Genomic DNA, 27,633 nt, shown 5'->3' with positions numbered 1-27,633 from the left:
ATACATGCGTAACATGTGCGTGAGGCTTGGTATATATAAAAATATTTACACTAGATATATAAAACGAATACATAGATAAATAGAACAGCATAAGTGTAAACTAATTTAATTACTTAATTAATAGGTATATACATATATTATATGAAGATGTAGTTAATATTCTGTGCAGTAAGTGATAAATAATATGTGAGAAATAAATAAACATTTCGAACCGAGAAAATAATAATAATAGTGACTCAATCTAATGAAGGGTTCAATGATGAAAAGGAAAGTTTGCAAAACCTTGCACTTGGACGATTGGCCTACGCTTCGAGTCTGGAACCAGTGAGGTAAGCGATTATCAGAGTATGCTCTTTTGGTTATCCAAAAGGTATACCTTGTACTTAAATCTAAAGGTGTGCATTGATTTCAGACTTCGAAGCGGTGGCGGCAAGTCATTCCAGCACTTCGATGCGGCGAATTTGAAGCTACCACGAAACGCATTGGTGCGATGTTGGGGAACCGCGAGCGACCAGGCCGAGTCCCGTGTGAACCGGCTCTTCACATCGCGAGACCAGATCAGTTTTTCGGCCAAATAAGATGGACTGTTATATTTTATTATTCCGAATAATAATGTCGCCAAATGTAGTTGTCTTCGAATTTTCATTTTTAAAATATTTGCATCATTTATATTGGGTGTGACGTGAGTGTGTGGTGGTATAGTGAAACAAAAGCGGGCGCAAGCGTTCTGCACTCGTTGGACTAGTTGTTGTGAACGGGCTAGGAGCCGCGGCCCATATACTACATCCATATAATTTAACTTTGATAGTACCAACGAATCACAGAGTTTTATGCGGACTTCTTGACTAAGGTAATTTCTAATCTGGTACATCAGCCTCAGTCTATAAAAGCAGTTCCTAGCAACTCCTATCACGTGATTTTCAAATCGTAGTTTTTCGTCCAACAGCAAGCCCAGGTTTCGAGCTTCACTAACTCTCTCAATATTTTCTCCCCTAATTGCCAAAGATATGCCCTTCCCTGTAATTTTCGCTATCTGGTTTCGAGTGCCTAAAACCATGTATTTAGATTTAGAGCCATTAAATACTAATGCATTTGATTCTGCCCATGCAGCAATGTGTTCTAAATCTTCATTGAGATGTCTTACTGCATTATGGGTATCACAAGGTTTACATGAGGTATAAACTTGAATATCGTCTGCATAGATGTGATACTGGCAATGTTTGATGTGTTGAACTATATCAGCGCTATATATAATAAATAGTATTGGACCCAAAATGGAACCCTGTGGCACACCTCTTTTGACATCGCGACTGACTGATGACAATACTGATCCATTATCATCGTGTACCTCAACATGTTGTGATCGATTCTTGAAGTAACTTTCAAACCATTTTATGGCAGAGACACCGAAACCATAGTAGTGTAGCTTGGATAACAATAAGTCGACACTGATGCAATCGAAAGCCCGAGAAAAGTCCAGAAGTGTTAACAGCGTGCCCTGACCATTGTCTTGGGCCGATATAATGTAATCAACAACTTTTATCATTGCTGTTGTAGTACTGTGACCCTTCCTAAACCCGGACTGCACCTTGGGAAGAACCTTATTCACCTCCAAAAATTTGGTAAGCTGCTTTGCCACAACTTTCTCCAAAATCTTTGATGCGCAAGGGAGTATGCTAATAGGCCTAACGTCCTTAAGAGTGGTGGGATTATTGATTTTGGGTATAGGACTTACTACTGCATGTTGCCATGCTGTAGGATAAGTGTTTGTCTCTATTGACCTGTTAATTATGGCAGTGATAGTAGGCAGCGTGGTAGGCAGACTCAGCAGCAACATATCCAAAGATATACCATCGGCTCCAATAGCCTTCGATTTTAGCGATTTAATGATGCCAAGCACTTCCGGTTCTCGCACTTTGTTAATTGTGAAAGTCTCATTAACACAACAGTCAAATTCAAAAAATGTCATCTTAGAAATTGTTATTTGTGTGTTACCTGATACATTTAAAAAATGGTCATTTAAAAGATTGGGGTCATTATAAATATATGTAGGTAATTCAGGTTTATTTTTCATCCTAATATTTTTTTTAATGTGAGTCCACAGCGTTTTTGGGTCCTTTTGATAATTAACATGATTGTTATAGTACGCTTTTTTTTCAGCATGTAACGCCTCGCTAACGGGTTTTTTTAGTTGTCTGTAGTATTCTCTTTTTGAGTTGATGTTATTTGTACGGCACGCTGTATGTGCTTCATCTCGGCGCCTGATCATTTGTTTTATATTGTAAGTGATCCATGGGTATTGTTTAACTTTGATATGCGTGGTACGTAATGGTGCATGAAAATCGAATAATGCTATTAACATGGAGTTGAAACGCTGCACCATGTCATCCACGCTGTCTAGTTCACATACGCCAGCCCAATCCAAATTACCTAGTTGCCAGTCAAAATTTACGCAATTAATATTGTGTAGGTTTCTGCGAATTATCGTTATAGGCGGTGGTTTATTTTTTTTTAGGTTTATTTCACAGGAGATGAAGGCGTGACTACTTAACTCCCTTACATAATCTACGTGTACTTTGGCACCATTAATGTCCGTACATATGATATCAATTAAAGTTTCGCTGAACTGTGTGAAGTGAGTTGGTGTATCCACAATCTGTTTCAACTTTTGACATGTTAAAAAATCTACAAGTTTTTTATGGTTACTGTCAGAATTATGCAAGAAATCTATGTTAAAATCACCCAATAATAACATTTTGTTACACCAAGCAAAGCAAGTCAGAGTTTCGGTCAAGCCGTCTAAAAATGTATTTATATTTAACCAAGGTGGGCGGTACGCTGTGCCTATAACTAGTTTAATGCCATTAATTGTCAAACTTATCCACATCTGCTCGACAAATTCAGTCGGTGGATGCATCAGTATACGCACCGCTATACCCCTTCGAATATAAAAACCAACACCGCCGCCGCGCGAGCGCACGGCAGCGGGCCGTGGAATGTGACGTAAGCGATAGCCGGGCACCGCCGGCGCTCGCCCCTCCTCGCCCTCCCGCAACCACGTCTCGTTGACCGCTAGAATATCGACGTCATGTCGATCCATTGCCACCGAGAGCTCGTCGTGGCGCGTTCCCAGTGACCCGACGTTTATTAGCCCTAACTTAAGTTTACGCTTAGCATTAAATTTTATATAAATGAATTATAATTGCGATTGTGGTCGTTAATTCTAAATTAATAAATGATTGATTGTAATATGTCGGGAATAAATGTAAATTATTGTAGGAGTAGCATTCGTGTTTATATTTGGATGTATATAAATAATTTGTAAATATAGTGTATAAATAGTAAACAAAGATTCGATTAGACTGCAGTTTTTGCGTTATACGTGTTATACGAAAATACGAGTTGATGAAAATAATACATATTAAATACATTATGGTGGGTAAAATACATAAATTAGTGTTGTGCTCGTGCATCACCGTTGTTGCCCCGCCACACGTATGACAGTTCAAATTTCGAGGGTTTTTATAAATACAATAGCAAGTAGGTTGTAAAAGCGCAAATATATTAAAACAGCTCAATATAAATGTAAGAAGCACCGACTCATGAGCTCGGGGAGCGAACTTCAGCGGGCCCAAAAACCTTTGTAATGTCGGCCTCACAACGGAGACGGTGCGCCGGCGCGCCGGTGTCTCGCCGCGCGTATACTCGACCGTCCCGGGTCCATATATAGCGCCAACGGTGTCGTTCACCAGATTTACGGGCTTGGTAGAATAGTGTTCTATTCGTCTTTGTCAGGCGCTCATTTACGAAGAATTTGCATGGCTCGGCCTTCAGTCCCAAGCCTTCAGTGGACACACGACGACGCACTCGCGCGGCGCGCAGCAGGCCGTCGCGCACGTCGCGGCGCGCTAGCCGTACGGCCAGCGGCCGCGGTCGCGCGCCCGGCTCGTGTCGCGCGCCGCCCACACGCGCACATCCCACTAAATCCCGCTCGTCAAGGGGTACTCCTAACTTAGTAGCACATGCCAAAGCGATGTGCGTTGGATTTTCCCCCCTCTCCTCCGGGATGCCGCTAATTTCCACCTCGTTGAGCAGCAATTCTTGGTCGCGGTCATTCGTCTCGGTCTGGAGACGAACCACGCTACCCTCCAACGCGCTGATATGCGCCAATACTTCCTCATCATTTGCGTTAGTCTCCTTTATTTTTTCGACTTGAGCCTCCAACCTGTCCAGACGCGTTTCGCACCTATCCACCATGGACCTCAGGTCCTGCAGGTCTTGACGCAGCGCTTTCACCTCTTCCCTTGCCTCTCGCATTTCAATCCGGAAAGCCCTAATCTCCTGGAGGAGACTGGACTCCTCCTGAAGCTCACGTTTATGAGTGGCGCTAGTGGTGACAGGTGTGATGGGGGCCGCACCCGGACCATCGATCCCGGGACGCGCAGCACCAGGAGGCGCAATGGGGCTTGTTTGGTAGGAAGCGGCGCTGCCGGAGACATCCGCCGGCGAGGCAACAGTGGCAGCAGTCGAGGGGGTGGAGATGGTACGCGGGGTGGGGGCCGTCATGTTAGCGCTGCCAGAGGTCTTATTTAGGTTGGCAGACTTAGGAGGGCTACCGCGGGTCTCTTGACCCTTAACCGGTGTACTGTCGTGGTTGTTCCTTGGCCGCTTCGCCTTGCATTCAGGGCAACTCCATGTAGGCTGCACGGAAGCGGTCCGCGCAATACCGACACATTCCCTATGCAGCGACTTGCTACACAGCGAACAAGTGACATTAGCGCCCTCTTGCGACGATATATATTTCCCGCACGCACTGCACTTAGCGACCATCGCGATATTGAAACTTGCGCCCGCGCACTCACACAATTCGTTATCAACTCGGTACTTTGCGTTTTCGCTAGATGACGCCTCAAAGGGAGGGATATATGAAGTTAACCAAAGGTGACACTCGACTGTCCGGCGGTACGGGCAAAATAATTTTATTTTGTAGCACCCTTTATTGTTTTTATTAGAATATTGTATCAACTTTTAAATCGATTTTATACCAGAAATCACCATTGGTATATCACGAAAACACTGTATGTTAACCACAGAATAAATAAGTTAACTTGCACTACTAGTACACTTGTGTATGTTTAGGTTTAGTATTTTTTTAAGCTAAATAAATTAGAGAGCCCCTCTGTGCAACTTGTTTCACTGACGTCCGTGACGTCACTCCCCTTCACTCCTGTCCATTTTGAACAAGACTTTAAGGCTAAGAACTCTTGGAGCGGTTTTCACTTATTTAAATAATAGTTCAACGTATAACTGATAATATTCCTTATTGTCTTTATGTGTAGCAGGAGAACCAGGACATTAATGCTCCTCTCAGTAGGAGTAAGTAGGAGCACGAGGAAGGAGCGGACATTAAAGTTGAACTAATTAACTCAAGTAAAAAAATAACGTTAATAGCATTATTGGTATAAAATAATATTTTTATTTATTTATCCATCCACTATATATAAGTTAATGGCTGTTATTGACGCAAATGTTCCAAAAACAAAGGTACAGTTATTTCTTCGTTAACTAACTGAATTTGCATGTCAAGAATAATACTATCCTTGATAATGTACTGGTTTCTTTCGACTTGTTGTGTGTATTTGATTTCCATCACACCTGATGGATTGACGGTGAGGTCGAAGGCAAGCATGCACACCTAAATAATGCCTATTCACTCTCTAAAGTTATACCGTTCGGAGAACAAGTTTATAGGCAGGGAATTTCATTCTACCACCATATGAGTGGTTACACACGCGGAACGCAAACGCGATTGCATCGATACTAATGCGCGATTGCATCGATGCAATACACAGGTAAACAGTAAAAGTTTTTATTGTCAGTTCCAGTTCAAATAACCTTATTTTGTTTACTGACTGTACTATTGCCGAGAGGGAGAGCCAGCTTGCCTTATCGTGCTTGCGAGGGATCCCCGCATAGTTGCATTCGGCCTTCCGAAGCATCCCGAAAGCTGCCGAGGTATTCTCAAGGCTACCCAGGCATCCAGCTCGGTATCCCTTAGCATACCGCCATTGACTTACAAATAAATGGACGACGGGTCTAATACAAAAACCACGAAAAAAATGTCCCAAGTCAACCTATTTAAACGTAATGACATGTCAAGGAATATGAAAAAGCTAAAACGTTGAATTTAAATTGTAATGTCATCGCAGTACTGTCTAATTTTGCTTGCTTCGCTGTCAGTCGAACAAACGAAGACTAGAGCGTGAATGACGCTCTGTATACGATTTTAACGCCCTATAAGTTCGGACACTTTTTAGCGCGGGCCCGACGACGTCCATATAATTGTAAGTCAATGCATACCGCAGCTTTATTTTGCAGTTACGAGCATTATCATTGAAACTGCAACTTCTGTGACTTTATAGTCACAATGTTAAGGTGCATAATGTATAGGTTAAACTGCCTCTGTGGCCGAACGGTTACCATGCCGGACTGCCACGCAGAGGTCCCAGATTCGATTCCCGGGCCGGGAGAAATAGTTGTATGGCCTACAATTATTTCTCTCGTGAGTTTGGGTGTAATTTGTGGTTGTCTATGTGGTTATCTATATTATCTATTTGTTTGTATATTACTAATCGTCACCTAAAAATACCTTGCGGTCCGTTAAAAAACAAGCAATCGGCACAGTCGCCCCACTGCAGTGCTTGTACAAACCTCTAATTTGAAGATGAAACACGAATATGTCGGAATGTCTGACAGACAAGTTTGGCAGAAAGTTTTATGGAGTAATAATGGGTTTGGATTTTTTCAACTAGACATTGGTGTCGTTCGCATAATTTTTATATTATTATTACAAAACTACCGTACATAGCCATTTTTAACTCTAACATTGGTATAATCATTGTTACAAATCGATGGACCCATTTTACAGAAATTGAAAATTGGCTATTATTTTTCGAACTGGATGCAGGCGAAACGCTAAAAAGTCACCGCCTTCAATTAATTAAAAAAAGGAGAAGAGCCTTTAAAATCGAAGATCAATGTCTATTAAAAATACACCATATACCATAAACTACTTTTTTTTCCATCCTCTAAGGGTCATACACTTAGAGGATGGAAAAAAATTCCATAGTCTAAAGTCATATACATAGAACGTCTGATTTATATAAGTCAATATAACATGTGCTTTGGTTTCCATAGTCTAAGCAAATTATACAAAAAATGTAATCTGTCTTCTTAAAGACTTTTTGTTACTAAAATGTTGTAAGATCGAAGTCAGGTGTGTATTAATTAATATAATGTACATTATTTTACCTATTTAACGGTTATTTTAGTTACGGTGAGCAAAACATGTGATACAATGAATGTTACGTGAGAATCGTCAATTCAAGCTGCAGTGTGAATCAGTTGTTTAAGATGACGTTGCAACTTTTGAAAAAACTAATGGTTCTTATGTGGAAACATGTTATGGTGCGCGGGAGGAAGTATATACTCACTCCCGTGGAATTACTGTTGCCCGTGGTATACTTCATATTAATATATTTTATTTGCCGTCAATATTGGAAGCAGTTATTTCCTCCAATGGGTCGGACCGGGAAAATGCAAATGGCTAATGCTAAACGCTCTGTAAGTACCCACCTGTTTTATAAAATTTTATAGGAATATTCATTATAGGTACCATCCGGAAGACGTCCACTGCTGACCTTTGGCCTCCCTCAACGCCTCACTCCCAATGAACGCCTTCCAGTTCGTGGTCTCCATACGAGAACCTTTCTGCCCCAACGGCCGTCAGTTCTACGAGCTATGTGCCCTGGCCACTGCCATTTCAACTTGCTAATCCTTTGAACTATGTCGCTGACTTTCGTTCTTCTACGGATCTTCTCATTTCTGATCACGTAGAGAAATGACGAGCATTGCTCGCTACATAGTTCGTTAAGTGAGGCCCATAGTAAGTGACCATAGGGATGTTGAAGTAACATATTTGTGATTACTTTTAGTAACGGTAGAGCTACCTGTGAAAGAGCTCGTCCAGAGACGTACTGCCACCTTACCTACTTCCGCCGCCAAGTAGTAATGTGAGCTAATGCTCACATCTTCAATTCAATCTTACCCTTCAAAAACTTTGAAGGGTAAGGGTGAAATTACAGGCGCATGGGACTTATATCTCAGGGTGAGAGCCCCAAGCGATTTCGCTGCCGCGGCGTTGTCGCTGCGTGCACGTTGCATCGCTCTCAAAACGCCAAGCGATGGTTCGCTGGGGCCGCTCCTTATCTTTTTTTTTTATAATTTCAAGTGACTGAACGAACAAGTCGTGCGTCTGATGATAAGCTAGACGCCTGTCCGTAACAGTTGCAGTGCCACTCAGAGCTTTAAATAGCAAAGATCTAGGAGGCTGCTGAGATTCCTGGAGGAGCTTGGGTGGCACGAGTAGGACCCTGCACCCACCACACGCAAAATAGGCGCTTTGTCGTCGAGTTGCGGATACCAGCCCGTTGCACCAAGTACCAAGTAGCAAAGATCTGACGGGCTCTGCCACTACGCCCATCACCCTGAGACATAAGAAGTCCCATGTGCCTGTAATTTCAAGAAAATTTTTGTTACGAAGTAATGCGTGCCGAAACGTCGTATGTTTTAATGATTGTGTAATAATCCAAGATGGCCGCAATACCATTTCCAGACGCATTGGCTATGGACGATGACTTTCTTTACGTCTACATGTGTGCTAACAATGATTTTTATGGTGGACATTCCTTAGAACCCGTATGATGGTTTTTTTAATATCAAGTGACGGGACGAACATGTCGTGCGCCTGATAGTAAGCTACACGCCTGTCCATAACAGTTGCAGCGCCACTCGGAGCTTCAAATCGCAAAGATCTGAGGGGCACTGCCACTGCGCCCATCACCCTGAGACATAAGGTGACAAGTCCCATGTGCCTGTAATTTCACCAGCACCCTTACCCTTTAAAACCGGAACGTAGTAATGTTAACATTACTGCTTGGCGTCAGAAATAGGTAAGGTGGCAGTACTTCCCTGGACGAATTCTTTCACAAGGAGCTCTATTGCTTACAAACTTTAGTTCAGTTTCAAAACTATGTAAAAGTCCCAACTTCATTTTGTCACTTCCCTTCATTATTTAGAATGTACCTTTACTCAGTCCGAGAACAGCAGTGAGCAACTCTTAAGCCTTTTAATGTACCCGAGCGATAACTCGTACGCATCCCCAACATTCGCGACGATAGCCGATGATGGCTGGGTGTGACCACCGTTATACCCGGTATACCCATATACCCACCCACCGAATAAAAAGTGTTTTGAAAATTCGAGTTTGTGTGATAGGTTACCCGTGACGATAGATGCAAGTGCGGCCCCAGCATTAGGTTTCCGCGATTTGTATACTTTGAAAATAAAACATTTTTTCATATAAACCAGAGTTTTAGGCTCTTTATAGGTCCCATTTTTATGACCCAAAAGGTTTGCCACTATACAATTTTATTACTTATGCAATTATTCTTCTTTTTACAGGTACCATACCCACTCTCAAAACAGAATTATAGAAATTTAGACCTTCTTTTGTACACTCCTGACACAAATCAAACGCGACAACTCACGGACAAAGTTGGGCCAAAGCTAAATCTGAGTCGATCCGACCACCTACCCGGTAGGAAATTGTGTAATTTGAAAGAATCAAATTTCATCGCCCTCTTGGTATAAATAAAGTCACATGCGGTCATACGTCGAATATGCTTCTATCTACACACATATCATAAACCCTCTAATAATAATAATAATAATAAATTCTTTATTTAAGACAACTGTGATCCATAAAGTGTTAGTACAGACTTAAAACTATGTTAGTACTTATACTCTACTATTGACCTAGTACTATTTATTAAGTGCCGCATAATTGGGCACTCACATCTCTCCGCAACAGTCTTCAGGAGGCTGTTGGGGCTGTCACGTATTCTGTTCAGTAGCGACGCCGACTTTTTACGTAGTACAGCCATGAAACCGTCTACTCGCGCCTCCACGAACATGGCTGACGCACTGCAGAAACGTGGCAAGCCCAACAGCGCCCTAAAAGCGTTGTTATACTGCACGCGTAGAGCATTCAGGGAGCGCTGGGTGTAGTTTGTCCATAGAGCGCCAGTGTACAGTGATGTGCAGTAAGCTCTAAAGAGTGTAAACTTCACTGCAGCAGTACATCTGACGAATCTACGGGCAAGCATGTTTGCTCTTACCGATAATGCTCTACGCTCGCGTTCAATATCCATATCATCCCTGAGGCGATCGGTAACATAGTGCCCCAGGTATTTGAAGTGGCTAACCCTCCTCAATGGCAATCCACCTAAAAATACTGGAATAGTACACCTGGGATCCTTGCCACCGGCCGCCCCAAAGATCATATACTCGGATTTCTTTACGTTATATACAAGGCCATGAGAAACCGCGTACAATTCACACATCCCAATAAGTTTCCTCAACGCACTGATCGATGGCGCCAGCAACACCATGTCATCGGCATAACTAATATTATTTAAACAAATTCCGTCTACAAAGCAGCCAACATGCGTGCCGCTGAGCTCACCGAGCAGTGCGTTGATGTACAAATTGAACAAATCAGGTGATGTCAATCCCCCCTGCCTAACTCCACACTCCAAGGTATATGGCTCAGAAAATGCGTTAGCCCACCTTACAACATTAGTTTGATTTTGGTACCAATACCTAAAAACATTTGTCAGCTCCACAGGCATGCCTGCGGCACAAAGTTTATCCTAGAGGATGTCATAGGAGACCAAGTCGAAGGCCTTCGACAGGTCCTAGAAGCACGCATAGACCGGCGTCTTCCTGTTAATGTAGTATCCAACAGTATGCTTCAGTGTCGCAATAGCACTTTCAGTTGACAACCCTGATTGAAACCCAAACTGAGAGTCGTGCAATTGCAGGTGTTTTTTTAAATGTACATTGAGCACACTGTCAAACACCTTGGCCACTATAATTGCGAGAGAGATAGGTCTATAGTTCGACCTGTCCGACACGTCACCCGTCCTGTTCTTAAGTATTGGTACCACAGTCGTTCTCACCAGATCATACGGTAAATATGAGTGTCCCAGACACAAGTTAAATAGTAAAGCAAGGATCCTAGGTACATGGAAGCCCGCACATCTTAAGTGTTCAATGCTGAGACCGTCGTGTCCCGGTGATTTTCCTTTCTTTATATTACGTAAAGCAACACGAATATCACTTGCTTTGATTAAGGTTGGTACCAGTCCACGACAGGACTCAGCATCGATCACAGACCGAGACAGCCCCAAAGGAGAATTCACGGTAAAATGCTGTCTGAAAAGATTAGCAATACCTTGCTCATCTGTCACATCATCAACGCTCACGGGTAAGCTATGAGGTCCGTTTAATCTGTTAGTGGACTTCCAAAAATTACGGAAGTCGGACTTGGAGTGATGTGACGCCAGTTTGTCCATCTTTAATTGGTCTTGGTTTTTCTGACACCATTTAAGTCTGCCTTTAAAAACCCGTTTAGCGTGTACCATATCGTCATAAATACGACCCGACCTGGGGCAGTCGTACCACTCCCACATAACATATTTGTCTCTAAACTCACCGTGAGCGGTGCTGACATGCTCGTTCCATCCTGCGACACATTTTCTACGCCATTTCCCTTCACAATACACCGAGCTTGCTGCAAAACTCAGTGTGGAAACAAATTGAGTGTACAACTCATAGATTATGCCTTTGTGCCGATTGTTATTACAAAATTCACCACAGCATTTCTGAAGATCTACAGGTAAATCTACGTATTTCAGAGAGTCGTTACATAATTTTGTGTAGTTTTCTACTTGCGCAGGTGTTCTATTACCCCACAATACCCTGTTTGGTTTTCTAGGCAGAAACGTAATCTTACTTTTAATTACATTAAAATTGCAATGAATGAATAATGGAAAGTGATCTGACCACTGTACGTCCTTATACACATAACATTTAGTTATCGTAGACCTGGCTGCTTTAGTAACCAGACAATGGTCCAACCACCTTCTGCCACCGTGCGCATCACTAATATAGGTATAGGTGCCTGAATTAGCCCCTAGTATATTTACATCTGCACAAAACCAATCTGTCTCTGTACAAAAATTTATTAACTCATTATAAAAAGTTGTTCCGATGTGAGCGTTAAAGTCCCCTAAAATTATAACAGATTCAACGTCATTGTCCGCCACTATAGCATTCAAACAACCTAAGCAATCTGAATACTCCGGTAAATTGTCGTTATTATCAAACGGCATATAAACTGTAATTATTAATTATTACTAAGATGTGTTCAAAAACCGCAAATTACGACCAGAATAAAGATAAATTGTTTTGTTAGAACAATTTTTTTATCTGTGAAAATGTTATTATTGCTTCATTCGATGTTATTATTACATTGATATTTCGAACATCTCGACAAAACAAAACAATTTGATTGGACCTCAATTCTAATATCAGTCGAGATGAAGTTTTATTCGAAATGAAATGTCAATAGCAAACAATTTTCGCAAATCTCACACGTTACTTGATATCGAACGATGTGATAGTTGGGACCGACTGCAGTTTGTCTACCAATTAAAAGAAACTATGGTAGCGTGACAAGCGTGAGAAAATTTTTTTTTTGTTGTTTTGTCTAAGTTTTGTTGTGTTGTTTATCACATCCTAGAGAGCTTATAATATGTGTATAGATAAAGCAGCGTATGTAACTGTACATAAATAGGCAATAAAACACTCGTGTGATGTTTTTATGAAACTCGCCTGGCGGCTCTTTTCATAAACCCACACTGGTGTTTTAATGCCTTTCATTGTGTAACAGTCTCATAAACTACTATTATCACATGAAACTCATAATAAATACGAATTACATGAAATAAATGATGTATATGTGAAATTTTACAATTCTCGTATTTAAACATAAGAAATAACGATTATTTCGTTCGCAGAGTTTTTCAACCTTTCTCATGTAGGGCTAGCACAACTATTTATGCGCTAGAGCGATATAAAACGCGAGATCTGTATGCGAGAATAGCAGTAAGTATCTCGCATTTTATGAAATGAAACAATTTTATTTCAGACAGTAGAGATATAGTTACATGTCCATATGGTGTTAGTAGGTACCATCGAGTATATAACCAGAAATGTCATTTAATTTGTTTGAAACCTGTTCTGCTAAATCATTACGGTGACAACTGTGATTGGCCAGCCCGAATTCGAAACAATTGACGAGGGTCGCCAATTGTTTCACTTCAAATCGACCAACTTAACTTGAGTTTTGCTATAATGGACGAAAATTGCAAAATTATATATTTAATATTTCATTACCGATGAAATGTGATTCTTTTTGTTTTGTAATTAGATGTTTAGATGTTTTTCCCACACCGCCGAACGGAACAGCCCCCGTTGTTAGAGATGTTGTCTTTATTACAATAAATACAGAATATTTTTGGAATATACGGAGATGTCCACGCAGGTCAGTTGTTGGCGCTGTATTTTTTCAGTTTTCTAATTTATGATTTCAGCGTAAACGAGAGTTGATATTTTGATATAAGGCCCATTTGCCTGATGAGATTGCCAGGTATGGATGGCCCTTATTTCGTCTCTATTTCTGGTTATATAGTTGATAGTAGGTACTTATAACTATGTTAGTAGAAAGTAGTGTTCATTTTCATGAACAAGGATGGACATCAAATATTTAAGGTTTGGGTTGTCCATCCTTTCTGATACCACCTTAAGAAGACTGTTGGTGCAGCCTTTCACTCTGGCCAAGAGGGATGCCAATGCGAATGACTGTCTGAAAATTATCAATCGTAGCCTCCGCGAACATCCCTGAGGGACTACATTGTCGCGGCAGCCCCAGCAGTCCCCTGAGGGCGTTGTTGAATTGGACACGCAAGGCACTGTATGCTTATTTTAGTGTAATTGCTCCACAGGCTGCACATGTATAGGATCTGGCAATACTCGTATCTATGTAATATTTATGTCGCTCTCGAGAAAATAGCTATCTATCGTGCTGGCCCTACTGAAGTGTCATTTTGCAGATGTGGCTTTATTACACCAAGGGTACAGTTTCTTGTACTGACAAAAATGAACATTGATGTTAAGGGAAAATATAAATTTCTTTGTTATAAATACTCTAGAAATTTTAAAATACCTACAAGATTTCTAAAACGGATTGGCGGTAACTTCGTCTAATCTTGTTTATTCTGTAGCGATTTTTTAAATTTATTTAATGTTGGTATAGGTGTTGTTAAATAAAGATGGAACTTTTTTACAAAGAATATGAATTTTAAAAAAAAAAAATTTTCTTATTTTCATCCCACACTTTCATCTTTAGTCGTGTTTTCATGTTACGAGTACGCATGTACTGAGTGCGCTAGTACAAACAAGGTTGTATATACGTGAGGCGCACTATAGGTTTCCGGAATGAATAAGAAAAAAATACTTTAAATGGTCAGAAATGAATTTATTGTTTCTCAAAATATTCTCCGTTAGCGTTAATGTACTTTTTCATACGAATGAGCCAATTTTGAAAACATTTATGCCACTCCTCCGTGACAATCTCTGAAACTTGTTTTTCATACTCTTCGTGTGTGTGTCCACAGTGGCTGTCCACTTCAGGTGATAAAAATCGTTGACCGCGTAACTGGTTCTTAATTTTTGGGAATAAATAAAAGTCACAAGGTGCCAAGTCGGGACTGTACGCGGGATGGCTCATAAGGTCAACGTTGTTCACATTCAAAAATTCATTATTTTGTCTGGCCTTGTGAGAACTGGCATTATCGTGGTGCAAGATGGTACGGCGTTTACGGTTATTTTTACGGAGTTTGTCACTCTCGGCAAACAAATGAACGTGTACCAATCACTATTCACGATACAACGATTCTCCAAACTAACCGTAGCCAAGTGTCCAGTTTTATTAAAGAAAGAAGCAATCATCCGCTTAAGGGCACTTTGCACGCGCGCCACTTTGGTTTGTTTCGGCTCATCTCGAAAGATCCACACGCTCGATTGCTGCTTTGTTTTGATATAAATCCATGTTTCGTCACCTGTTACTATGTCCCACACCAAATTTGACGCCCCTTCGTTGAATCTGGTAAGCATGGCATTGCACCAAGTAACGAGATTCGTTTTTTTAACCTCAGTCAAATTGTGTGGGATCCAACGAGAGCGCAGCTTTTTCACACCCAAATGTTTGTGTAGTATTGATTGTATATGACTCATGGTACGTCACATGCCTGATTGTTATGATCATACGGCGCACAGCATCGATGTTTTTGTTGTTCACAGCAGTGGACGGGCGACCATCACGCAATTCGTCACTGAGATTCACACGACCGTATTTGAATTCTGCAAACCAGCTACAAATAATCGTCTTGTATGGTGCTTCATCACCAAAAGCAGTTTGAATCCAAGCGAAGCTCCGCTGAGCTGTTAATTGACATCAAGTCGTAGAAAATCATACTACGAAAATTTTCACGAGTTAAATCCATAGTGATATAGACAACCAATTTCTAAAATGTCGCCACAATATAAAAACAAGTGACAGTCTGATGAAACAAACTGTATTCTACAGCCAAAGAGTTCCATTTTCAAATATTGTAATTATTTTTTAAATATTGTTTTCGTAAGTGGCCAGTTCCGGAAACTTATAGTGCGCCCTATGTATAATGCTAGCTTCTCGCAGCCCGTGACTTCAAGAGTCACACCACGCCGCGCCGACTTGTACGGACGACCTCGCGCTACAGGCGAGTCCAGCGAGCTGATTTTAATTCAAATCGGAACCGATCCGGTCGGGTAGCCCATCCGAGTCTCGAAATCAAACGGGTTTCCGAGCGAGAAGATGAACCTGATTCCTACTATATCTTTCTAATTTGTGAGTTAAATCAACTATTGTTCCGATTTGAAATGTCAAAAGTTTCCGATCGGCCAGTTGTGAATCGCAATTATGCGCCTGGACACGGAAGAGACGCAGTTTCCGATCGGGAGAGGCAATCAAAATCAAGCAGCAGGGCCGCTCCTGACTCCAACCGCGCGCTATGGCGCGTATTTAGATGTGCCGAGAACTTTAATCTGACAATTCGAAAGTATCATGTGAAGAATTTTTGCAGCAACTTATGTATTGTACAGTGGATAAAGCTTACTTACCAAAAGAACTAGAAGAAAAGACGACTCTGCGTGTTGTCATTCAACAAGAGCAGGTTCTTAAGATTTTATTGAATTGAACATACGTAGCCGTCTTAATGCTGGCTTCCAACGGACCGCGCCAACGCGCTATCCGTGTGTTCTGCGCTTCGTCGTCTTTGGCACCTCTATCACACGGAGGAAAGATTTTATTGTGTTATCTTTTAGATTCTTTATATTAAGTTTATTGAATATCACAATGTTTCACTATCATGATATTAAATTATTTTTTGTGAAATAACTCCACTAGTTTGTTATTATTATTACAAAGATCGGACACAAAGAAAAATTAATTCGATCAGACTGGATTCAAACCAGTGCCTTCAGCAAACTGTGCCTAACTCTCTCACAAACTGAGCTACGGAGCGAACTAGCAGACTTTACAATTTCTTTTTCTGTGCCATCTGTGACAAATCTTTGAAAGTTTTTACATCAAAGTTGATTTTAGTCATTAATATGTTATAACAAACCAATAGAGTACCCAATTTCACAAAAAATAATTGAATATCATAGTATTATGTACATGGCATAGTAGTAACATCGGACACAGGTCATACATAATATTGGACACAGATTAGCCGTTTTTCATAATAACTAATTTGTTTCAGATGGCTCCGTGCCTAATAAAAAGTATATTGGAATTGAAGATGAAATTTTTCTCGAAAATTTTGTGACCACAAGAAAGGACCACAAAAAGTATGACATGGATATTGGCGTAATTGCAATAGTCATATTCCACAATATGGAGGTGACTGGATGACGAATTCAATAGTATTCTATAGTAGTAAGAATTCTGTTTAAAACTATAGAGATTCCGAAACTTATTGAACATTTTTTAAATGTACTTTCACAAACAAGAAATCTACTTACCTACACTGAGCAAAAAATTTGGTGCATCAAAGAGTGAACGCTCGTTCCATATATTTTCTACGTAAGTTTTGTTTATAGTGCCCTTCCCGTATCAACCTCTTAGTTATACGGGAAGGGCACTATAATCAGGGACCACACAGGAACCTTCTCAGTCCGGTCCTGACCCCAGATCAGCCCTTTTGCACACACTTCATCCGATTCTCAAAAGGCTGGTGCCTTGGGTGAGCTGCATCGGGTGCACATACAGTACCCTCCCTATTTTCCAGATAGGTACCGGAGCTGGAGACACGCACACTGCTCAACTAACAGATGCCAACGCTAAGCCGTTGACTCTACAGTCCACTTACAAGTCTCCTCTTTGGTGGCGGAGCTGTAGGCACACTCACTTCCCAACGCCGAAGAGTCTCTCCAGTTCCCCGAAACCTAAACGACTGGAGGGACCGGTGGATATCTAGCTCGTCCTCTACTAGCGCTCCGGGCTAGTGTCGGAGAGGCGGGTTGCAGTGTCCTGCGACAATATCCGGACGTAGCTTCCGACTAAGAACATCTCTGGGGCACGTCTCCTCTTCTTGCTCATTCTTTTCTGTGGAATCTGCTTTACGAATGAGCAGTAGAGTTAAATCAGTAGGACGATTTCAAGTATAATTTGCTTACCTATGAAATAAATTATTTAACTTTGACTTTATAGATATAGTTAAAAGCCTCGACTCTTCAAAGATGCCTTTGACACGGAAACGTCAAAGATGAATGACAAATTTGAACAACCACGCGTACATGGCTTTCTGCATAAATACGTCCGCCAAGGAGAGATGAGTTCGGTACGCTTAACTGAGGTCCGAAACACCTTTCCAGCTACCTGCCTAATACCTACTATCTAACTCATCTCTTTCGTATTGGGAATAGGTACTCGTATAATGGTAGAAAGAAATACAAAGAAGCAACACAGGATAACTTGAAAATTATATTCATGAATTCAAACAAACAAAACTAGGTGAGGTATATTAGTGACAGCAGCTATCACAAAATAGAAAGCAAAGAATAATGGTGGCCAGTTTAGAAATCGATTAATTTTTGTATTATAAAATTTAAACAAATCAACTTTCTCCGGGCGTTTGACCAGACCATTGATAAAGGGATAAAGAATCGAGGTCCTAGAAGCGCTCCTTGTGGTACCCCGAAAACGTATTGTACCTATGCACTCTTGAATCTCGTTTATAGTACTTTCCAGTTTACTTTCGGATTTTTGTTTTATGTAAAGGAAACTGTGTTTTCGACATTGACTTACAAATAAATGGACGAGGGGTCTAATACAAAAACCACGAAAAAAATGTCCCAAGTCAACCTATTTAAACGTAGTGACATGTAGAGGAATATGAAAAAGCTAAAACGTTAGATTTAAATTGTAATGTCATCGCAGTACTGTCTAATTTTGCTTGCTTCGCTGTCAGTCGAACAAACGAAGACTACAGCGTGATTGACGCTCTGTATACGATTTTAACGCCCTATAAGTTCGGACACTTTTTAGCGCGGACCCGACGCCCATATAATTGTAAGTCAATGGTTTTCGAATCTAAATTGCGTATATTTCTTATTTTTTTAAACAAATCAACGTTTTAAGCTCTATACAGGCCGACTAGAGTCAACTGTGACAATGGGACTTGTAATAAGCCAACATGGGCTTTTAAAGACAAATAAATGCAATCAAAATCGGAAAAAATAGTTTCATTTTTTAACCGACTTCAAAGAAAGGAGGAGGTTTTAAATTAAACTGTATTTTTTTGTGTGTATGCTACGCGATTTCTTCGGCATTTGTGAATTAATTTTGATGATTCTTCTTTTGTCGAAAAGAGGGTACCTCAGCATTGGTCCCATTTAAATTTGAAGAAAATATTGCACCTCTAAGGGTGGCAAACTAGGGAATTAATCCACTTTCAGGTAACTGATTTCAATAAGACTTGGCAAGGTCGGTACTTTTTATAAAAAGTTATAATGAATTTATAGCAATTGCAAAAGTCTAAGTCCTCGACATTCCGTATTTTTATTTTCAACAGAACACACAACTGCCCAGTCATTTACGATACACCATACGGATTGACGAAGATTTAAATTACTCAGATCAGAGAAAGTACTCCCTAATTGGCTCCCACAACAAAATCGGTGCGTAATATCCATTGACTTACAATTATAGTAATATCTCATTAACTATCTATGCAAAAGTCACTTAATCCACATTATTTTATCGAATTATAAGAATGTACAATCGAGTATATGTATAACCAGAAACAGAAATAAAGTAAGGGCCATCCATCCATCAGGTAAATGGGCCTTATAACACTTTTAAATATCTACTCTCGTTTGCGCTGAAATCACTGGGTAATTAGAAAGCTGACGTAGTACAGCGCCAACAACAGACCTGTGTGTACGTCTCTGTATATTCCAAAAATATTCTGTATTTATTGTAATAAAGATAACATCTCTAACAATGGGGCTGTTCCAATCGGTGGTGTGGAGAAAAACAGCAAAACATCTAATTACAATCAGTCAATTATAATAAATTATTGCCCGTCAATTGTTTCGAATACGAGCTGGCCAATCGGAGCGCAGTTGTCACCGTAATGTTTTGGCAGAATAGTTTTCAAACAAATTAAATGACATTTCGTCTCTATTTCTGTTTATATACTCGATGCTCCACATAGTCTCCCAAAGTTACCTGCAATACCTATCAATTAGCGAAATTGAGTCTTTGACATAAAAGAGGTTTTTTTTATATCACTGTGGCAACAACGCGTAACTGGCATTTGGTTTGGTTTGGTTTTATTTTATATTATTTTCTATTCCCATCGGGTATATCCCCAATGCCTCTGCATATATTTTATATAATATTTTATAATATTTCATTTCCATCTAATCCCCTGAACGATCCACCGCCAATTTTAAATCCCAACGAATCCCCTTGTTGTATTTGTAAGGTAAGTACATTCAAATATTCATTTATTGAGCAATTGTGATCAAGTGAGAAATAAAATTACCTTACTATCATTGGCGATACAAACAAAAACCTCTAGTTAACATTTTTTCAAAGAAAAAAAAGGCTTTAATTGCTAATATTTCGATATTTACCAAAACGCAAATGCGTTGTTTATTACAACGTGAGCAGGCTAACAGATCTACTCATTACCTACATCTTTCATGACGACAGTCGTCAAGGACCGATTTCCTGTTCACTACAACTGAAGCAGGCCTTGATACACATTCAAAATACATATTAATTTTTTTAAAAAAAAAATACATCGAAAAACTGTCTTCTTTTTTTATGATACCAATTGGCAGGAATTTTTTTTTTTTTTAATTTCCCTGGAGAAACTCTTTCACAAGGAGCTCTGTGCTTCTACTTCGGTTTTACTGTTCGGCGTGCCTACTTTCACGCCGTTTCTGTGTAACAAATGTTCAAATCATCAATTGTAATGTATATTTCTCATATTTCAGACAAGAACTACCCTCTTTTCATGCGGGTTCAATGGGCGATAGACTCCAGTTACCTCGAACTGCAAGGCGCCGACATAGAAAAAGTATCTTCAATTTCTTAGCCGTATCATCCACCAAAGCGTAGATAAGTTGAGATGTGGACAAAAATTCAAAATCGCATTTCCTCGTTTTCATACCTCATCTCGAAATACCTTTTTCATCACTTGCATAATCAAAAATGGTAGTTGAATCCTATTTATCAAACTCATTTAGATTTTTAATTATGATTTTGAAACTAATACCTAGGCCCAAGTTTCGGCAATTTTCTATTAAATGTACAGTATGGGGGAATCGAGAAATCCGAAACCATAGAACATACAAGGAAACCATCTTAGGAATATATATAGCTGCGGTGGTCTGCCGTGCCCTCTGATGTCCGCTTTGTCAATCCCTGGTTCGTGCTGTGGCCAGGCGACACAGGGCAGGGGTGCAATAAGTAATCCCAGGGATTTACCAACTACTAAAAGTGGAATAGGCTACAAAAATTAATAAAATTGATTAAATTTGTTTTTAGTGGTGATCGGCTCGATTTCATGAAGGGATCATTTTCTTATATGGAACGAAAAAAATCAGAACAGATGTAGAAGTTGGTCCAATTTCATAAAAGGTTTAGAAACAAAATTAATAAAATGACTACTATTTATAATTCTGATAGACTCAGCTTCTTATAAAGACGATTTCATTGTATAGGACGAAAAAATCGGGACAGCAGCTGTTGGGCAAATTTATTAAAATGATTTTTCGTACAAAATGAACATAGATTATAAAGTCTATTATAATCACGTGAACAAAGAATCTATACAGCTACTAAACAATACAGACATAGCGCGTAGACTACTAAGAACTAAACCTTTTGAGTTAGTGAAGTTAAGTGAATATAAAATAGGTATGTTAGTGCCCAGTGTTCATTAGACTATAAACATACACACCACACAGAGTATAAATACACACACAGAGAGTATAAATATTTTGTCTATAGACAATTTCTTTACAAGTTATTTTATTTCACATAAATTGTTTTATAGCATAATTTATTTGGTCTCGACGAGACCAAATAAAGTATAGTTTACGGATGTAGACTTTGACTTTTTGAAGTACACTGTTTTGTATTTTACGGTTTTAATTTTTTTGAACTTTACGAGCGCTTTCCAAAAATCGTAGTTGAATGCTAAATAATCAAACTGATTTAGATTTTTAATTATGATTTTGAAAATAATATCTAGTTCAGCCTTCGGCAATTTTCTGTTATGCAATTTTTTTTAAGATAACAATACATTTTCAACCGACTTCAAAAAAAGGAGGAGGTTCGCAATCCATCTGCATGTTTTGTTTTTGTATGTATGTTACGCGATAACTCCGCCATTGATGAACCGTGCATTGGTGAACCGATATTGATGATTCCTTTTTGTTGGAAAGAGGGTACCTCAGAAGTGGTCCCATTTAAATTTGAAGAAAATATTCCACCTCTAAGGGTGGTAAACTATGCGATGAATCACTTTTGAGGTCGGTTTTTTTAACCGGAGGTTAGGTTATGTATATTATAAATCATTATACTGAAAGTTATTTTCACCCACCTATGTTACTTTTAAAATGAGCATCAAACTACAAAATCCACATTTTTGTTACAGTTGAAATTAACCCTGCAAGAGTTCGACGACGACGACGACGACGATGACGACATTTTGAGCCCCAAATTCGTTACAACAATGTTGCACATTGCTTGTTTTTTGTCGCTTTATTTACCCTTCGTATTTTTAATGGCTAAGCTGCTTCAGGAACGCACTTCTGGTGTGCAAGTATGTTGTATTCTCCTTTACCTATTATACAAATTCTCTGGTAGGCTTCGAAACACTAAAATAGATATTGGATTCGATTTTTAAGTTCCAGGGTAGGTGGACTAAAGCTCATACATAAGTCATAACAGTGCTTCATTTTTTAATATATTATAATTGTACATTTTTATATCGTTTATGATGTTGGAAGCAGGGTTCAGGTTTCTTACATATCAGCGGATGCGGATGTTGATTTTATTTATTTAAAAACTCGCACTCGTGGACGTAATCTAAAACGCTGTACCTACAACATCCTCCTGAAATCTTTATCGACTCGTGAACCAACATATTGGCCAAATGACCCTAGAAAGCTGTCCGACCTTCTGGACTTCTTCCTGAGTCAGGGTGCGGCTCATATGTATATGAAAATCGAACCAAGCCTGGATGGATCCTCAGATCGTACTCCAGTAATTCTGACAGTGAATGCGAATGTGTTTATTCATGAAAAGGCCGAATCACTTGTAAACCTTATGATGAGTCTAAGATGAGGATGGTATTATATCAGTCGCATCATCCGATGGACAAAAATAGATATAATAATGCTCGAAAGAGCTCAGAAGTATTATCAATGCATCAATGAACTCTGTAGTTAACACTAACTTGCATATGATGGCCTCGACTGGACATGGAGAGCTCTCACTTTGGAAGGCAACTAAAAACTTAAATAGACCCCAACAACAGTACCCTCCTATTAGAACAGAAACGGGTACAGGGGCGAGAACAGACACGGAAAAGGCGGAAAAATTTGCTAAGCACCTAGCTGAAATATTTAAGCCGAATGATAACGTGACCGATGAAGAGTTTGGCTTGGAGACAGTTCTAGCGCAGGACTGTCAAATGTGTTTGCCTCTTAAACCTGCTTCTCTAAGGTAAATTTCGTAAAAAATAAGATTATTACATCCAAAAAAGACCTCTGAATTTGATCTTATCATTCCAAAAATATTTAAAAAATCTCCTAAAGAAGTACATTACATTTATAACTTGCTTGTTAAATGCTATTCTCGGGTTACTTTCCATCTATATGGAAGATGTCCCAGGTAGTAATGATCCACAAACCTGGGAAACCTGAACAAGAGGCTTCCTTTTACTGGCACTTTTAAGTCTAACGCCTGTGCTGTCTAAGCTTTGAGAAAGGATATTTCTCACCAGGCTGAAACCAGTTATGGATGAGTGCTGTGATGTCCCATCTCACCAGTTTGTAATCCGTTAGTTTCATTCAACTATTGAGCAAGTTCATCGGGTAATACCACAAGATCCGACAGAGCTTTGAACACCAAAAATATTGTTCTGCGGCCTTCCTCGATGTGCAGCAAGCCTTTGATCGGGTGTAGCACAAGGGATTGTTGGCCAAGGTTAAAACAGACTTCCACATTCGATGTTTCTTTTCATAGAGTCCTACCTGTTCGGTTGTTCCTTCCGAGTTAAACACAGAGCAGCGAAATCAAACATGTACAGTATTCTGGCAGGTGTACCACAGGGCTCAGTCCTCGGCCCGGTTCTGTATAGCATCTTCACCTCGGACTTGCCAATATCGGATAATATCACAGTTACTACATACGCCGATGATATAGCCCTTTTGTCCGTTGATGGGAATCCTGTTAGAGCTAGCACAAATCTCCAACTCCAACTAGATCATGCCCACAGGTGGTTCTGTAAATGGTGCAACCGGATCAGTGCCACCAAATCTCATCATATCACATTTGCACTGAGAAAAAGAAATTGTAATTATTTCAATGATTGTGTGAAAATGATATTATCAAAAGAATCAATCTGCATGAAAACAATCAATCTGCCTAGCTCAATCGTTGTGCAATTTTATCAAAGTTATATTTTAAAAACAATAGCTGACCTGATTTTTCGGCTTACAGTCTGTTTCTGGAAGGTTTGTGAATTATTCCAGCGTGCCTTTTGGGTCATGTCACGACTCGAACATCCGCAATGAACATCAGCATCGATGAATGCTGATGCGGATATTTTGATTTGTATGTTTTAGTCCACCGACCCTAGAAATAGTTCAAATGCCTCTGGTCGAACGGTTACCATACTAGTCTGTAAATATTTGTATGACATTCATTTATTTCTCTCGTGAGTTGGGTGTAATTTGTGGTGTTCTATGTGTGTATCCATGTCACCCGCGATCTTGGGATTTCCTAGTGCGGGGCTATTAAAAAAAATCTAATCCCTGTGTTTCGGAACGTTAATGAGGAAGTCGTAGTACAAGGATCAGTTATTTTATGAAGGATTATTTAACGTTTATGAAAATCTTTTATTTAAACGTAAGCTGATGTCATGACTAAGAGATAAAAAAATTCTACTCAATTAATAACTTCTTTACACATAAATCTCAATAAATTTAACCACTTAACTTATTTGACAACGAATGTACTATTGTTTTTTGACATCTTCATAACATGGCAATAACTACTATTTTAAAATGTTATCTCAATACTTAATAGGAATTGCTTTAGAATTGTTTAGCTGCCAAATTGTTGACATCCATAGATTTGCATGTCGATATCGGTAAAATATGTACTGTATATTATGTACACTTATACCACCTTTTGTAAACCATCTTTTAAGCAAATACATATCATTCATTCATTCAGCATTGATTCATTCAGATTCGCTAGCTTTGAAATGAACCTTCCATTTTATTTATCAAAAATAGTTCTTTTCAGGAATTTATTAAAATTTTGGGCGTACCAGTGAGCCTGCTGAATTTATCACATATCCTCAATGTGCTACCGACGGGTCTCGTATTCAGTATAAGCGGAGCCATATTCCTCACTATGGGAAAGTTAACTGTAATTCCAAAAACTAACCCTTGGTTGATATTTTTTATGTTACTGCTGTATTTCGTCTCTGTGATGGCGCTTGCGTTTGCCTGCAGTTTTATTACTAAAAATGGTAAGTGTTTTTTTATAAAATATCAAGTGACAGGTCGTACAAGTCGTGTGCCTGATAGATTCTTAACAGTTGTAGTGCCACACAGAGCTTCAATTCGCGAAGATCTGAGGTGCACTGTCTATTGCGCCCGTAACACACTTGGCGTCCATACAAGGTACTGCTCAAAACCTTTGACTTTAGATTCGAAAACCATTTACTTACAATTATATGGACGTCGGGTCCGCGCTAAAAAGTGTCCGAACTTATAGGGCGTTAAAATCGTATACAGAGCGTCATTCACGCTGTAGTCTCGTTTGTTCGACTGACAGCGAAGCAAGCAAAATTAGACAGTACTGCGATGACATTACAATTTAAATTCAACGTTTTAGCTTTTTCATATTCCTTTACATGTCACTACGTTTAAATAGGTTGACTTGGGACATTTTTTTCGTGGTTTTTGTATTAGACCCGTCGTCCATTTATTTGTAAATCAATGCTCAAAACTCAACTGATGCATTTCACAACTGGCAGTACTTAGCGACTCAGTATTTTTACGCGTGATGTAATACTTTGTTACGACTACTAAAACTATAAGAGATATATAATATACCTAAGCCTACAAATGGTGGAAGCAAGCTTACATATGATGAAGTAAATTTCAATAAAGAAAACTGATGTGAAAAATTTTTATATGTTTTTACGAAAAACTCCAGGAAAGCGTACATAAGGTCGTAGTTTATATTTTTACTTATTTAATATTGTTTTATAATTGATACCAGTGAAAAGTGCAAGAAGAGTATTGTATACCGGCACAAAGATTTAATGGATTCAACGATGTAGACGAGTTTTTGAATCAATTTGAGGCCATCAGACGTAGCTTAAGATGCGTAGCGAGAGGTACTTTATAAATATAAACTGGGATTAACTTCAAAATTAGATGTTTATTGTATTTTCTCCATTGACTTACAAATAAATGGACGACGGGTCTAATACAAAAACCACGAAAAAAATGTCCCAAGTCAACCTATTCGAAATTTAAATTGTTATGTCATCGCAGTATCGCGCTGTCCGTAGAACAAATGAAGACTAAAGCGGAGTGTCGCGCTCTGTATACGATTTTAGCGCCTTACAAGTGCGGACACTTTTTAGCGCGGACCCGACGTCCATATAATTGTAAGTCAATGATTTTCTCACATATTTATATTTCGAGGCTACTTCTAGATCTATCAAGATGTTATTTTCTTCTAACTTATTTTTTCAAATACATTCTAAATACAAAACTATATTCACTCAGCCAGTAGTTCTACTCATAGAGTAGAGCTAAGACTACAATACCTACATTTAGAAATTTGAGTTTTGAGCATTACCTTGTATGAACGGACCGCAGTGTGCGTCACCCGGGTACATAAAGCTAACGAGTTCCTTAGGCTTTAGTTTCTTTTATTTAATAAAAACTGCCTCCGTAGCCGAACTATCAACGGTATTCGGTAACGGCATTTATTCGACACGAATTTCATAGCGCTCTTAGAATAATAACGCATAGAAACCTAGTCCGCACACGCTAAATGAGGCAAATTGAAGCGCTCCCAAAGGGCCTACACGAGCGGGCGGGTCTTCAGTGCTCAAGGTCAACTTGCACCGCGAACAGCTCAAGAATTTTAGCTAAAAATGACGAAATGTGCGGTAAATGAGTGTAAAAATACGTCAGACAAACATAAAATAGATACTAACATCACATTCCACAAGGAAGTAACGCGTTTCAACTTGTATTTTTATATAAATATTCACTAAAACCGAAAATTAACCTACTACTAAAACTAGCCTACATGAATTTGATTTTTGCCTCACTTGTGACAGTTCGTTTGATATGAAACTATCATTCTATGCGTTATTATTCTAAGATCGCGCTCACGCCGCGCGGTCGCCGAGCGGAGTCCGCTTTGCCACCGTTCAGCGACCGCGTGCTACTGTCATGGCAAAATAAGCTCTATTTACTTAGCTTTTACGTTTTAACTTAAATGAGCGTCCCGGGCACGCGAACGAGTCTGGCTTGAATTTGATCTACGCAGCGACTGTTCAAAGGAATTTAAAAGTTTTTGCCTAGTAAATAGAATTCAGATTCGCGAAAACTTTCGCCTCGTGTAACTGGGCGTTTACCCTATTTATTAATATTATGTGGAGGGAGGATGAGAAAATAAACTATATGAAAAAAACATTCAACACAAGCGCATTTTTAGTAGTAGTAGAGCTCCCTGTGAAAGAGTTCGTCCAGGGTAGTACTTCCACCTAGCAGTAATGT

The 27,633-nt window shown here is 39.5% G+C and overlaps 1 protein-coding gene across 1 annotated transcript in view; it reads left to right on the top strand.

The window, feature by feature from the left end:
• The first annotated feature begins 8,652 nt into the window (after positions 1–8,652).
• LOC113230806 (ATP-binding cassette sub-family A member 3-like) overlaps positions 8,653–27,633 on the top strand; it is a 46,276-nt gene continuing 27,295 nt past the window's right edge. The window contains exons 1-7 of the mRNA XM_026464894.1: positions 8,653–8,757; positions 9,523–9,658; positions 16,830–16,969; positions 19,143–19,248; positions 20,578–20,660; positions 22,245–22,412; positions 25,127–25,355. Coding sequence (XP_026320679.1) covers positions 8,653–8,757; positions 9,523–9,658; positions 16,830–16,969; positions 19,143–19,248; positions 20,578–20,660; positions 22,245–22,412; positions 25,127–25,355 — 967 coding nt within the window. The remainder of the gene's footprint in view (positions 8,758–9,522; positions 9,659–16,829; positions 16,970–19,142; positions 19,249–20,577; positions 20,661–22,244; positions 22,413–25,126; positions 25,356–27,633) is intronic.

Source organism: Hyposmocoma kahamanoa, unplaced genomic scaffold (genome assembly GCF_003589595.1).
Source record: "Hyposmocoma kahamanoa isolate Upper Pololo Valley unplaced genomic scaffold, ASM358959v1 64, whole genome shotgun sequence".
NCBI classification, from domain to species: domain Eukaryota; kingdom Metazoa; phylum Arthropoda; class Insecta; order Lepidoptera; family Cosmopterigidae; genus Hyposmocoma; species Hyposmocoma kahamanoa.
This window is presented reverse-complemented; position numbering and strand designations above follow the sequence as displayed.